The sequence below is a fragment of the Oculina patagonica genome, chromosome 6 (genome assembly GCF_052425735.1).
Source record: "Oculina patagonica isolate OP01 chromosome 6, crgOcupat, whole genome shotgun sequence".
NCBI classification, from domain to species: domain Eukaryota; kingdom Metazoa; phylum Cnidaria; class Anthozoa; order Scleractinia; family Oculinidae; genus Oculina; species Oculina patagonica.
Genome location: NC_135763.1, coordinates 7,488,136 through 7,501,966, shown reverse-complemented (window position 1 = coordinate 7,501,966; position 13,831 = coordinate 7,488,136). Strand labels below are relative to the sequence as shown.

General features: G+C 38.6%; 1 protein-coding gene across 1 annotated transcript; it reads right to left on the bottom strand.

Annotated features, from left to right (window-relative positions):
* Positions 1–6,704: 6,704 nt before the first annotated feature.
* Positions 6,705–10,994, bottom strand: LOC144656975 (flavin reductase (NADPH)-like). Its single transcript, XM_078517239.1, has 3 exons — positions 10,846–10,994; positions 9,487–9,658; positions 6,705–8,619 (listed from the first exon to the last, which is right to left on the bottom strand). The coding sequence occupies exons 1-2, from the start codon at positions 10,992–10,994 to the stop codon at positions 9,541–9,543; spliced, it is 267 nt and encodes an 88-aa protein (XP_078373365.1). The 3' UTR covers positions 6,705–8,619; positions 9,487–9,540.
* Between the last annotated feature and the right edge of the window lie 2,837 nt (positions 10,995–13,831).

Genomic DNA, 13,831 nt, shown 5'->3' with positions numbered 1-13,831 from the left:
AAACAGACAACCAACATCAAAGCGTCGATAGCATCTTTAATATTTCCCGCCTAATGATAACTCTACCACTGGTAGACTATCAGTCTAATTAAACTAAACGATTCTAAAGGACTCCGTGGGTGGCTCCACTTATATTAAGACCGCAATTTACTTTGCCTGGCTAAAAAAAATAAATAAAAAGCCTTTACCATGCCAAGTAAGGGTCAAGGGTAAGGAAAAAGGCCTTAAACCTAGTAGCCATCAATGCTTAATGACGGATTATGCGGCGCTGCTAGGAAAGATTACTTACAACGGTCATTTTTACGTAGGCTTAGATCAAGATCCCTACGAGTAGAAGCACTTAAAAGCATACGATGTTAGAATTCATGACACGGAACGGGATTAGGGTGTGACCTGTCTGGCTCTTTGGATAGTCTTTTTTTCTTTGTAGAATGCTTATACCTGTAAAACTAAACAAGATTTTGCCAAGGTTGCAGAAATAGATACATTTTAGGGGTAATCTAAAATGTGAAGCCGTTCCTGTCTTCTCTCCAAGTGATCAAAGCGGAAAAGCGCCAAACAATCGCTACCTTTTTTGCTTCAACCGCACGCAAATCTCGATCAACGAATTTACGCAAATAAATTGAAGGTCATTAACAGCCTTTTTAAGTTATGAAAAGTGCTTAAAATCCCTTCTAGTTGTATCTCAATAAATACTAGCTAGCAAGCAGTTCACAGGATGGCAACGAGCGTTGTCAGCTTTTTTTATTATTATAATTCGAACTTCACAGCCCTCAGGAAGTAATAACGAGATTGCCTTCACACAGTATATTGAAAAATTCTAATACAGCTGTAGAGATAACAAGCATACACATGTCACGTCCTAGACTTGCCACAGGTCGACCTCACGAGTTTATTTGAAAGACTAGTCACGTCTCAGTAAAAATGAAAAAAAAAAAAAATGAAAATACCCAAGTACAAGGTACGATAAAAATTATTCGCAGGGAAGCCAGGATTGTCAAACTTGAAGTTATTTGGGAGGATGATGGCATGGCTTTCATTCGTAATCCCCAAAATTAAACACGACTGCGCGCTGTTGCATGGGTAACGCCAAACCAAAACTAAAACTTTACTAAAACAGCTTGATAAAGGGATCCACGAAGAGAGGGAAGAAAGAGCGTTTCCATATAAGAGAAAGGAAGAAGAAGAAGTGATATAGTCATATTGTTCTTTGTCTACCTAAAAGTTTCTGTTATAAGCTACTTGGTCTATAAAAAAAGGGCCAAAATAATTGATTTAAAAAATAAATTTCTATAAAAAGATCTGACATTGTATGGAATTGTCATAAATGATTGAAATAAAGCTTAACTGATTATTTAGTAAAGCTATTCTGCTTAAGAAGCGTTAATCTTCGTGCGAAATTTCATGTCTACAGGATTCCTGTAGGTCCTCACTTTAGTAATACCTGACAGTTGACGTTACATCCCCGGCCACCTATAAACTCGGTATTGCGCAAGCTGTGTAAAATTCTTTCTCGTCTTAGCCAACAAGTCGATGAGAATTATAATAAAAGCACTATTGGGGATTATAGAGATATGTTTATTACGATATTTTAAGTTCCAATCTTTGGACTTGAAACTTTACATACGCGCTTAAAGGGACTGTGTCACGGCTGAGTTAAGTTTATTTTATTAAGTTTTGCCAAATACTAGCTATGAAACTTAAATGTTTGCAAGGAAATTACTTCTATGTATCTAAATGACAAAACCATAGCTTCATTGCAACCAAATTTGTCTCCCAGGCGTTATAATTTAAAGTTACAGGCAAACAAGATTAACTTTGAAAACTGTTCAGCCCAACAATATTTCAAAAATCCATATTGCAATCGGTTTTAATCATCGTCGCTATTGGCCATCTGTACCTTCTTTTGCATTTGGTGTGTTATTAAAATGTTCCTTCGCTGTTTTAAGAGGTTATTTTTATATTTCAACGAAATTGATGGCCATCTCCTGTGCCTAAATTAAGCTAAAATCCGTGAAACAGTCCCTTTAACTCATGATCAATGAATGAGCGGTATCTCTTCAGGTTTTGCCGCAACAAAGTGTTCTACATTCTAGGACGTGTTCACAAATTTACCGCACAAGAAAAGTCTGGTACTCTAGTCGGCACTTTAGTAAAGGAGTTTTGTCTGTACACGCACATAGCCGGACAGCTAGCGTATCATCTATCGGAAAAAAGAAGTTTGGGAAACGAGAGATTTGGGATAGTCCAAAGTTGTGGTTGACCGCAAAAGGATCTTGATCGTTGTGTATTGCGATAAACGTCCTGCAATTGCGTGGGCAGATTGAGTGGCATTGTGGCAAAGTTCTTCTAACCTCTTTTGTTCAATATTTGTCTAATTCTGATTAAAATCTGTGACAGCGGTTTTCTCCCGTTCTGACCTACATACACCAGGATAATCAATACAAATGTATATGCTCGTCTACTTATTTTTAGAGGTTACAGATTCGGCATGCTAACTCAAAACCCTTCCAACTTTGTTCCTAATTTACAGCGATTCAAATCAGTGCCCCTGGTGACCCTAGGATAAGCAAATACGAACTATGGAATTCACGATGAGATATTTTCAAACAAAACTACAATAACTGATCATAGCCTTTCACCAGAAGAGATCAAATAATCGAGCAACTAGCAACAACTAAACGCGAGCGTGGTTACACAAACGCTTCATTTTTTTTTTTGTATTTTAATTAGTTTATTAGTTTCCAAAAATACATACAATGTTTAAGTTACAACACTATTACAAACGCTACAAAATAATATAATAAAATAAAATACAATATTTTAATTACCACACTATAAACTACTTTAAATCACTAAATTATAACAGACACTACAAATACTACAAAATTAATCGGAGTTGACACAGAGTCCTCAGCTCATTTATCAGTTTTAAATGTTATTCTACAATGCTATTATTAATTTGCGGCTAACGGTGCAGGATTGCATACTAATTTATTTATTATCCATTTCTTATTGTGAGCTGACAACTTATTGTTTGATTTGGATATCATTGCCTCTATTTGGTAAATCAATGTTATCTTTGAGTTTATAAGGTTTATACTCTTTTGAAGGTAGAGATTTACTTTGTCTACAAGAATATAGATATTGTTTGGCGACTAATAAAATGTGGTTAACAAATAACTCATCCTCGCACTTTAGAATGCCAAACATTATATCTTTGTTAGAGAGCTGTTTAATCTCTACGTCAAGATTTTCAAGCCATTTGATAACCTCAGCCCAGAAATTCTTTGAGTAATGGCAAGACACAAAAAAATGCTCTAGAGACTCGTCGATTTCACCGCAAAGGGAGCAGGCTTGATATTGTACGACGTTAATTTTGTAACGCTTCATGGCAAAGCCAAATAACAAATCTCGTCCTTCTTGGATTGGATTCGTAATTGGATTACTATGAATCATTATTTATCAATTATCTATGTACTACGACCAGAACTTCATAACAACAAAGAACATAAAACAATTTCTCGGTTAGCCGATGTGATGCAAAATTGGATTAACTATGAAGCCCGTGGGGGGGGGGGGGTACTCAGAAAAGTTTTATACGGGGAGGCTCCGCCCCAAGTTCTAACCCCTTACCCTTTTATATACCATTTTTGACAGAAATTGTACCCCTTTCGTATACCTTTAACTGAAAAAAGGTACCCCTTTCATATACCTAAGAGACATGGCGTGGACTTAAGATAGGACGTTTCTTGTCATTTTTATGTAGCGCTTAATAAATTAAAATAATACAGCCATAAATTGCGTCTGTTCGAAATATTTTAATTAAAGGCCCTTTTTTAAAATAGCCAAATGACAGATTTCCATACCCTTTCATATACTTAAGCTCGTGAAATCCCTACCCTTTTATATACCTGAAGCCTGAAAAAGGTACCCCTTTCGGGCGGAGCCTCCCCGTATAGGCCATTATAGGGAGTACCCCCCGGGCTATGAAGTTAAAGTAAGGCCATCCGCGCTATTGAATTGGCGCATGTTTCCTAGTTTTTAGTCCTCTTTTACTACTTATCAACACAGCGAAAGAAAGCTCCAGTGTGTGAGTTAACACAGGCGATCAACATTTCTGCAGGGTATTACAGCGGGCTGCTCAGGTCAGCATCAAAGCTGAAGAGTTTTCCACCTTTACGTGACAGAATTATACCGGTCTTTTCCTTCAGGTAAAATTGGCTTTCCGTAATTTTTGTGGAGTGGGGTGAAGGATTGTGGTGGCGAGAACTGCGTTAAGACACCGGACAAAGAGGTGTCTCAAACCGACCACTTAAAAGACATCAAAGCCATCTCGTCAGCGTAATATTGCGCAATGATAACACACGTACTAGAAGACAGTTAGTCTACACTGAACGATTCGATCTAAACATGTTCCAACTCTCGGTGGGTGGTCTCACAAAAGACCGCAAGTTACTTTGCGTGAAGATTAAGAAAAAAAAAAGAAAACACAACAAAGAGAACAAAAACTTTCAGGAAACCTTTTCCAGGGTTAAGAGTCAAGAGTACGGAAAAAGGCGCTAAAAATGCTTAATGGCGGATTATTCTGCTTTGCTAGGAAATATTATTTAGTGTGGTTAATTACTTAAATACAGACTGAGATCAAGAGGTCTACAAGACGGTACACTTGTGAGCGTACGGACGATGTTAGTTAGAATTCACGACATGACACGGAATGGGATTAGGGCGTGTCCTGTCTGGCTCTTTGGATAATCTGTTTTTCTTTGTAGAACGCTTATACCTGTATAACAAGACACGATCTTGCCAAGGTTGCAGAAATAGATACATTTTAGGGGATTATCTAGAATGCAAAACGCGGTCCCTGCCTTCTCTCAAATTCAAGGGACAAAGCCGAGAAGCGCTAAAGAATCCCTACCTTTTTCGCTTTTCTACAACCACGCAAATTGTGATTGACGAATTCTACGCATCTAAATCGACAATTATAGATACAGGCTTTGAAAAACGCTAGAAAACTCCACTGTTTGTTTTTTCATAATTACTTCACGACAAACAATGCATAAGGTGTCACCAAGTGGTGTCTTTTACTTTTATTTTTTCGTTCTTCACAGACCTCAGGAAGTTATAACGAGATTGCCTTCAAGGCCCGGTATATTGTAAAGGAACTTCTAGTGCAGCTTAAGATAAGGAGCATACACAAGTCACGTCCCAGAAAAAAAATACATTTAAATATCCGAATAAGCGTACAGGATACGATATAAATCCTTGGTTAAGAAGCCAAGATTCCGACAAGGTTAATCTTCGTGCGACGATTCACGTCTGCAGAAAATTGCTCTTACTTCTTGTTTTAGCTAGTTGTGTTTCTTTTGTAACAAGTGCTCAATCCCCCTTAAAGTCGGTATAATATTTGCATAATTCATGTGAAATTCTCCCTCGTCTCAGCTCGGTCTCAGCAAAAATGTCGCAAGAATAATACTGAACTAGATAATAAAAAAACACAATTGAAGATTATAGACACATGTTTGTTACGATATTTTAGGCTCCAACCTTTGGACTAAGCTAGTAACAACTGAATGAGCCTTAAGCTCTCACGGCATGTCTGCAGGTTTTGTTATGTTGCAATCCTCGTACTTATTATAGATACAGTACTCCCACTTCCACCTCAATGTTGAAAAAAATCAAAATGGCATCAGTAGTTGGTTGCTACCGCGATACAAAAATATTTCTTTGGCAACATTGAGACAGGTAGAGGGCATGCATGATTGAACAGCTGAAATTGAACTTCCGCTCAAGCGTTCTAACAAACTATGATATGGATTGTAGCAATTTAGCGTTGCTCGCGCGGGCAGATTCGACGCGAGCGAGCGGAGCCCTATACCTAGGAAATATTGGTAAACACCAATCAAACTGAAAAATTTTGGTTCTGACGTAAGCGCACGCCCTCCCTGCCTCCCTTCCCCGGCCGCATAGGCTCTAGGGGAAGGGGAGAGGAGTCCCAAGACAAAATTTGTTGCGTGGTGAAAACGCGAGGAAAAGCCAGCGAGACAGAATTTTCTTCCGAAATATTCTTTGCATAATCTCCCGTAAAGTGTTCTGTATTCCGTAGAATTTCGACAAGCGAAAAAGGTTTATGGGAAGATCCGAAATAATGGCGTTTTGAAAGCCCGCGGTCTCATCAATTTTTTAACTTACAGAATTTTCGAGCTCATATTCTAATTGTTAAATAGTACTAACTTTCATTATATCCTCAATTGCGAGTTCTAACCAACATTAGCCGATGCCCCCTCTACACACTTGGGCTTCTACATGGCCCAAATCGGTGAACGGACTGATTCCACGATTTTAATTTCGACAAACGTTGCTAAGTAACACTGAAGTCGGTCACAGGTGTTCGTATAATCTCGGTAAGAGTCGTGAGGTCTTCGGGTGCTGCTTACATGTACTCTTATATATCCCGAAGATCTTTGACATCAGCACAGATGGTGTCTCTTGTAGACACGTTGTAAGGAATACCTGTATGGCGGAATAATTTGCGAAAACGCTAAACCCACACTACACAAATCAGCAATTCTCCCTGATTTCTTGTAGACATGTTGTAAGAAATACCTGTATGGTGAAATAATTTGCGAAACGGCTAAGCTCACACTAAACGAATAAGCAATTCTCCATGATCTCACGTATTACCATTTATATGCCATAGAAAATACAGCCAATCATAATACAGAAAAGCCGTTGTATATTCGACGGTATTCAACCCAACCTTCCCATCGTGCGCTGCGATCTTACTCTCGATGAAATTTAGTAAGGGAATTTTCTATGGCATGGTATAAAATAGTTACACAACACTTTCTCGTGGTATACTATGGAATATCCCACTTGTCACTTGTATTTTCTTGTATACACACTCGCCTAAAGGCTCGTGTGTATACCGAGAAAATACAAGTGACTCGTGGGATATTCCATAGTATACCACTCGAAAGCGTTGCATAACTAGTATATACACTACGAATAGAAAGGGTACAAGAGGGGGCTCTCTGCGCGCATTTTACAATAAGGAGAAAGTTAAGTATAAAAAAAATGATTAAGATAAGATAACTTTATTCAAACACTGTTTAAAATCGTTCCGCAAACAGTATAAAAATAAACAGCATGAAGATCTATCCTCCTGAGTAAACTAACTAATAATTACAGAATTACATTTAATTAAGCTGCTTTTCAAGAATGCCGTGTACAGAACGTATTCGAAGTTGTCGTGACGCAGTCTACGTTTAAAATCTTGTAAAGTCCCCACAGATCGTAGATCATGGAATAGGCTGTTCTACAACTCAGCTCCTCTTTTTAAGAGAAGCTTTTCTTTAAATAACTGGCACGAGGCTGTGCAATAGCATGGCACGACAGGACTACCGAGGTTAGCGAAAAGACGTTTACAAGACATACACAGACATACTTCATCTTCATTATTTATTGCCGAGCTTAAAATTTACCATCTTTATTATTACTTATTAGAAACTTGATGATTTGCTATTATTTACAACAAACTTGATGATTTCGACATTGCTGATCCTAGCAGTATACAGGACGCGTGTCACTTATCACCCTAGTAAATGGCCCAGCTCACCATGAGTCTCTCGTAGCTCAGTTGGTTAGAGCGCCCAACCGGAATCTGGGAGGCCATGGGTTTGATTCCCGCCGGGGACTCAGATTTTTTCTTTGTCCCATGCTCGTGTCAAGTTGAACAATTCATCTTCACTACATATTTATGTTAATGTTTAAGGTTAGTAACTCATTTGCACCTAACCATATATGCAACCTAAGAATTACCACTTATACGCAGTGACGATTTTCCCATTCCTAGTTTAAATTATGTTACATACGATAAACACAGTGTATGATACTTTGGTCCCTAAACAATGAACTACGCCGAAAACCTGAACATACAGCCCTTTAAAAAGGCTACACGTAAGGTAAGTGTTATGGACATGATAAACGAAACATGCAAATGCAACGCACGCTTGTCGAAATTTTTAATTTTATCTTCACATATAGCCCATTTTGTTATCATGTATCTCATGCTTGAATCAATTCTTTTTCTATTTTACAACTTTTTTTATCTTACTGTTTATACATTTTTGGCACATCAAAAAAGTTCATGCAGAGGCGGATCCAGGATTTTCAAGGGGAGGGGGGGGGGGGGGCTGTTTACAAATAGTTTGTTTACTATTTTATTTTAGCCCCAGGCTTTTTATGGGGGAGTGGATGGTATCAAATAGTTTAACTTTGTCTGAGCTAACAATATCAACAATGTTTACACCGTGTTTATTTAAATTTTTCTTGTGGATCAAGTGGGTTGGCTAGGCATCCAGTCCCCCCCCCCCCCACCCCTGGATCCGCCCTGTCATGTTTGTATATGTGTGCTCCTCGCCTTACAAACAGAAGGCTGATTCTCTCACAGAGAGACAGGAAAATCTTATAATCCACCTATTGCAAATCCTCTCCGATCGTACACGTCACTATCCAAAACCTTTAGCATGAACTCTGCAACATCCGCGCGTTTCATCATAAACTTGGTACCAGTGTTACATTGTCCTTCCTCGACTTTATAGTTTCCTGTCCGTTCACCTACAAAGAAGAGTCGGTCCCCTGGTGAATATAAGTCCCAGTTATTTGACCCGACACTCGATAAGCAATGTTCGGCCTTGTTTGGCAATTGCAACAAGTTAACTATTCCACGCGTTGTTTCAAATTTTGGAACATGTCGTACGAGGGGATTCGACTTAGAAGCAAACTTTTGCTCAACATCTTTTAACACCAGTCCAAAACGCGCGAGCAAGCTTTTAAACTGCGAGAAAGGTCAAACGGTCTCTTGCTCACAGTGTCCCTTTGTATTATAAGAATTAGAAATTTCTGTCAACTAAATCTAATAGACCCCATCATATATAATTTGTCTCTTTCGTTTATACATTGTAGTGTTCCATTCTAACTGCACGGAAGTATTTTGCTTTTGTCTTTACGCAGCGATTTCTTGTTAAGTTAAACTTGATTTTCTGTTCGATCGGGCCAAACAGACAAAACGAACCGATCGTTTGATGGCATAAAAGTGAAGTCACGCCATCGCTTAAAAAAGAAATGCTACTGACATTTTATTTTTCTGGACATCAAGTTTTTCCAAAACAGAGCCAAGGAAACAGCTAAATGAGGAAACACAAATCTTGATCAAGATTTCTATTGTGGCCAGTCATTACAAGCACTAACTAAAAAAATGCTTGCTAATAAGTGCTCTATAGCCTTTAGCAATTTTCTTATTATTCTTAGTCATGTATTAGAAATGCAAGGCCAAACCTCTTTTATCCAGATCAAAAACCGTTTAGATTATCAAGTGTGGGCCTGAATATCAGAACTCATTCACATTAATTATTCATGTGAATGAGTTCTGCAATTCAGGCCCACAGAACAAAAATGTAGATATAATTGTATTCTTAAAATTACCTTTTCATTCCTTCCAGTATAGCAAACATAGACTCAGAGTAGAAAGTTGTAGGATTAAAAATACTTGCAACAACTCCTAAACAAGAAATTACGGCATCCTTTTCCCTTTAAAGCAGCAATGAAACTCTCCACATCACAAGCATCACCTTTAACCAATTCTAAATTGGGATGCCTAAAAGAAAATAAAAAAAGTGTGATAGAATTTACTTGAAGTTCCACTGTTATCAAATTCTTTTATTTTTAGAGCACAGGTATCCGAAGCTCGCGCAATGAGCAGTGTTTAGAGCAATTTTCAATTTTCAATGGATGGTCTGTGGAAATCAACCACTTGTAACACACTTTAACAAGTTAGATTAAGCATACCAGTTCTGATCTTGTTATTGTTGTGTTTATCAAACCTATAAATACCCATCATGACTTAACATAAACTGGCTACATGTGCAGAATGTTGACTCACTGGTTCACTAGCGTAAGTTTTCCTTAAGTGGAAGCAATTTACTGGTAACCCCAGAAAGTGCAACTTGTCTAAATATAGCTTCTGCAGGAACACACAGATGCCAAAATAATGCAAGACGGGCATAAGGTACATGTAAGTCAGCCCTAATAAGACTTTCTTGGAGATACATAAAATTCCACTTATAAGCCCTGGGTTTATACTACTTCGTAAGGGGTTTTGGATGGGCCAATAAACAGGAGGTCTTATATCTGGGGGGTGAGGGTTTAAAACCAGCTTAAAAAAAAACACGTCACAATGAACTATAGCAGCATTGATCGAAATTATTTTTCATTAACTGGTTTTGAATTTAGCTTTAAAATCTCATCATTAATCAATTTCATTTCAAATATATTATCAATGATGTACTAGGAGAGGGGGGCTTATCTCGGGGGGGGGGGTGTGGGGGGGGTGCATATCATGGGATTTACAATCCATCAAAGATTTTTAAGCGTACGATTGGCCTAAACACTTCATGTGATGTAGCCAAAACTGGGGAATATCAGTTGATATAAGACGTAAACTAAAATTCATATGCAGAGTCTGGGCTACATACAATCAATCAATCAATCAACTTTATTTGCCACTCAAATCCTTTTTACATCAGTTAAAAGAGGAATATATTAAATTTTAAGTAGCAGGAAGACCTCAGCAAGCTTGCTATCGCTTTTCTAAGTCCTGAGATCTCCCCTCCATTTCTAAATTAACATATGGACTTATATTACCGGAAAAACAATGTTACCCTTCTAAGCCTCTTTTTTTGGAGGGGGTGGAGGGGGGGTGGGGTGGTACAGCAATCAGTTCAATATTTGCAGTCTGAACGATCAGTGAATTTCGCTGTAAAACTTGTACTTAAATAAACGTACCGTTTTTCCACTTTCCCCGGTGTTCTCACCACGGCTGTTACAAGGTAGCCTTGCTCTAGTGCTTGTGTTACTACCTCTTTTCCCGTTCCCCCGGTGCCCCCAAATACAACCAGTTTTAACGCTCTCGAATCTGCACTTTCGGCCGCCATTTTGCTTTTGTAATGATGCGAAAGGCCTGGGTTTGAATTATATAAACCCCTACCCAGGCCCACTCCTTAGCAAAAAGTTTGCTTGTTTGATTGTTCAGTTGTTTGCTGTTTACTACTTACCATGTTGCTCTGTGTTCGTCCATACGACGAACCAGGTGTAAAAATATGGATCCACCCCATGGTGGACCATCTCCGTACGTGGACCCGGACCATAGACCACCTCGTGGAAAAATTACCTTTTAACTTTTCTTAATTTCACTGTAGTGCTAAACAAAATCTGACATTGTGGGAGAAACTGTTCAACGTTAAATTACTCAAGCAGCATATTCCGAGAGTGAATGACAAATTTTCACAAAATTGTAAACGTACATCGGCAATTGCTCGCTCAATTACTCTCTCTTACACTTTTTTTGGTCTTTGTTCGATTATCAATCAATCAATCAATCAATCAATCAATCAATCAATCAATCAATCAACCCCCCCAACCTTTATTTAGACACGATGGGGTAAAAAAGCTACATAGCTTGTGGGGTCGCGTGTTAATAAAACATTAATACTAGTAGATAAAGACATTAAACTATATTAAGGTAAAAACGCTAAACTTATCGCTAAAAATAATTTAAATTACTAAATTGTTACAACGATAAAAAGCGCTTAGAACTCTTACAATAGAGGTTGTTAAAATTTTTAATTATGTTCGACGTGTTGATCATTTTCATAAAACTCCTAAGGGATATTGCTTCGTGACACTCTCGCGGTAAAAGACTCCAGACTGCCCTTCTGTAAGATGTTGAAAGTTTCATGGAATTGGCATTAAATTATGAAGGAATTAGTAGATTTTTTTTTCAGAATCGCGGAAAGTTTGTACGTATTTCTTAAAGTGACCCATTTAGAGCGGTCAAGGACTTCGGTAGATCGCATGTCTTTTGGTAGGTTAAAAATGATCCTTGCCGCTCTGCAGTGCAACCTTTCAAGTGCGTCAAAGTCGTCTTGATGACTCATGCCCCCCCCCCCCCCCCCCCAGACGGTTATACCATGCGTGACTGACGGGATAATGACTTTGTAGTATTTTTTTTTTTTTTTTTTTTTTTTTTTAATTTTATTGAAGATAATTTAGTAGACTTTACAATATTAATTATTAAAGAAGAAGGCGAAAAGAAAAAAAAATACAATATTGATATTGTAGTATAACTTTAAAGAATTTGCTTAGGTAAAAACCTACACTTCTTAATGAAGTTTAGTTTATCTGTCAAGTTCCTCTTAGGGTTATTGACCTGTGGAGACCAACTCAAGTTTGTCATCTATGTCAACGCCCAGGAGTCGGCTATGTTTAACACAATTAAAGCAGTTTTCTTCTAGCAGTATCGGAGGAAGGGGGACAGTGATAGATCCTTTGTGGATAAGCATACATTCCGACTTTTTTCGGGTGGGGAGTGAGCTTGTTGGTAGTGCACCAGGCGTATAATTCTTTAAGTGATTGATTAAGGGCAGCTGAGACTTCCTCTATACTGTTTCCTATACAGTAAAGAGTAGTGTCGTCTGCGTACATATACACGGCAGCTGACTGTACAGACTCCACGAGATCGCTTGTATACAGGACGAACAACGTGGGCCCCAGAACACTGCCTTGTGGAACGCCGGATGCCACAAGGCTGTAGCTAGATCTCTGCCCGTTCAGGACCGTATAGGTATACTGTGACCTGGACGTTTGATACCGTAAAATTCCGGTTATAAGCCCCCCCCCCCCCACCGCTTATTAGCCTCTCCCCCCGGTTATAGGCCCATCTACCTGGAAACAAAAACTACATCCGATTATAAGCCCCTCCGGATATAATCAATATAAGCCCCCCCGTGCCGGAAGATAGTACTAAACAGGGCTAAATGTTGCTTTATTATGAGTTTTTAACTTGAAAACGTATTTCGATTAACACTCCAATGGCTCGTTTTGAAACGTTTTTTATTCCGCTTATAAGCCCTCCCGGGTATAAGCCCTTCCGCTTATAAGCCCACACAAAAACCCTTATGTATAAGCCCAGAGCTTATAACCGGAATTTTACGGTAACTCGTTAACCCGCGTATACCATATTTGCACTGGAGAACTAAACGAATCCAATCATTCGATTAACTTCAATTAAGCCGATTAGATTATCGCGTGAAAACGCTAACGTGACTTTCCTTTTAGAATTCTATAGAAACTGCCTCGTCCCCAGGCGTCCTCCTCCTTGGTCGTGCACGGGGGCAACCATCGACCCCCGCGCTTCCTGTTTTCCCGCGTTACCGCGTTAACCGACCGGCCGACCGGCACCTGGGGACTAGGCTTTTGTACATTATGCTAGCATTTTTTCGAGCATTTTAGTGAAGCAAAAGCATTGAGCATTATTCGTGCATTTTAGTGGTATTTTCCCGGAAAATTATTATTTTTAGAGAAAATGAAGACTAAAACTCAAAATTCAACAACAAATGACTTTCTATAGATAGTCAACTACTTTCTGTACTTAGCTCCGCAGTCGATTTCGAGGATTATGTTTTTTTGCCTGTATTTATGAACTTGTATACGCATTTGTTGTTACTTGCAACACTTGAACGTTTTTGTAAGACTTTGTTTTAACAGCTAACACCATGTTAAAAACTTTGAAACTAACTTAAAATACTCCGTTTGTGTAATGAGCATTATCTGAGCATTTTAGTGACTTTTTTTTTGGAAGACCGAGCATTTTTGTGGGGAAAATGGAGCATTCAGATGGAGCATTTTAGTGGCAAAACAAAAGCATAATGTACTAAAGCCTACTGGGGACGAGGCAGCTATAGAAAACTTTGACAAATCTGTGGTGCTTATA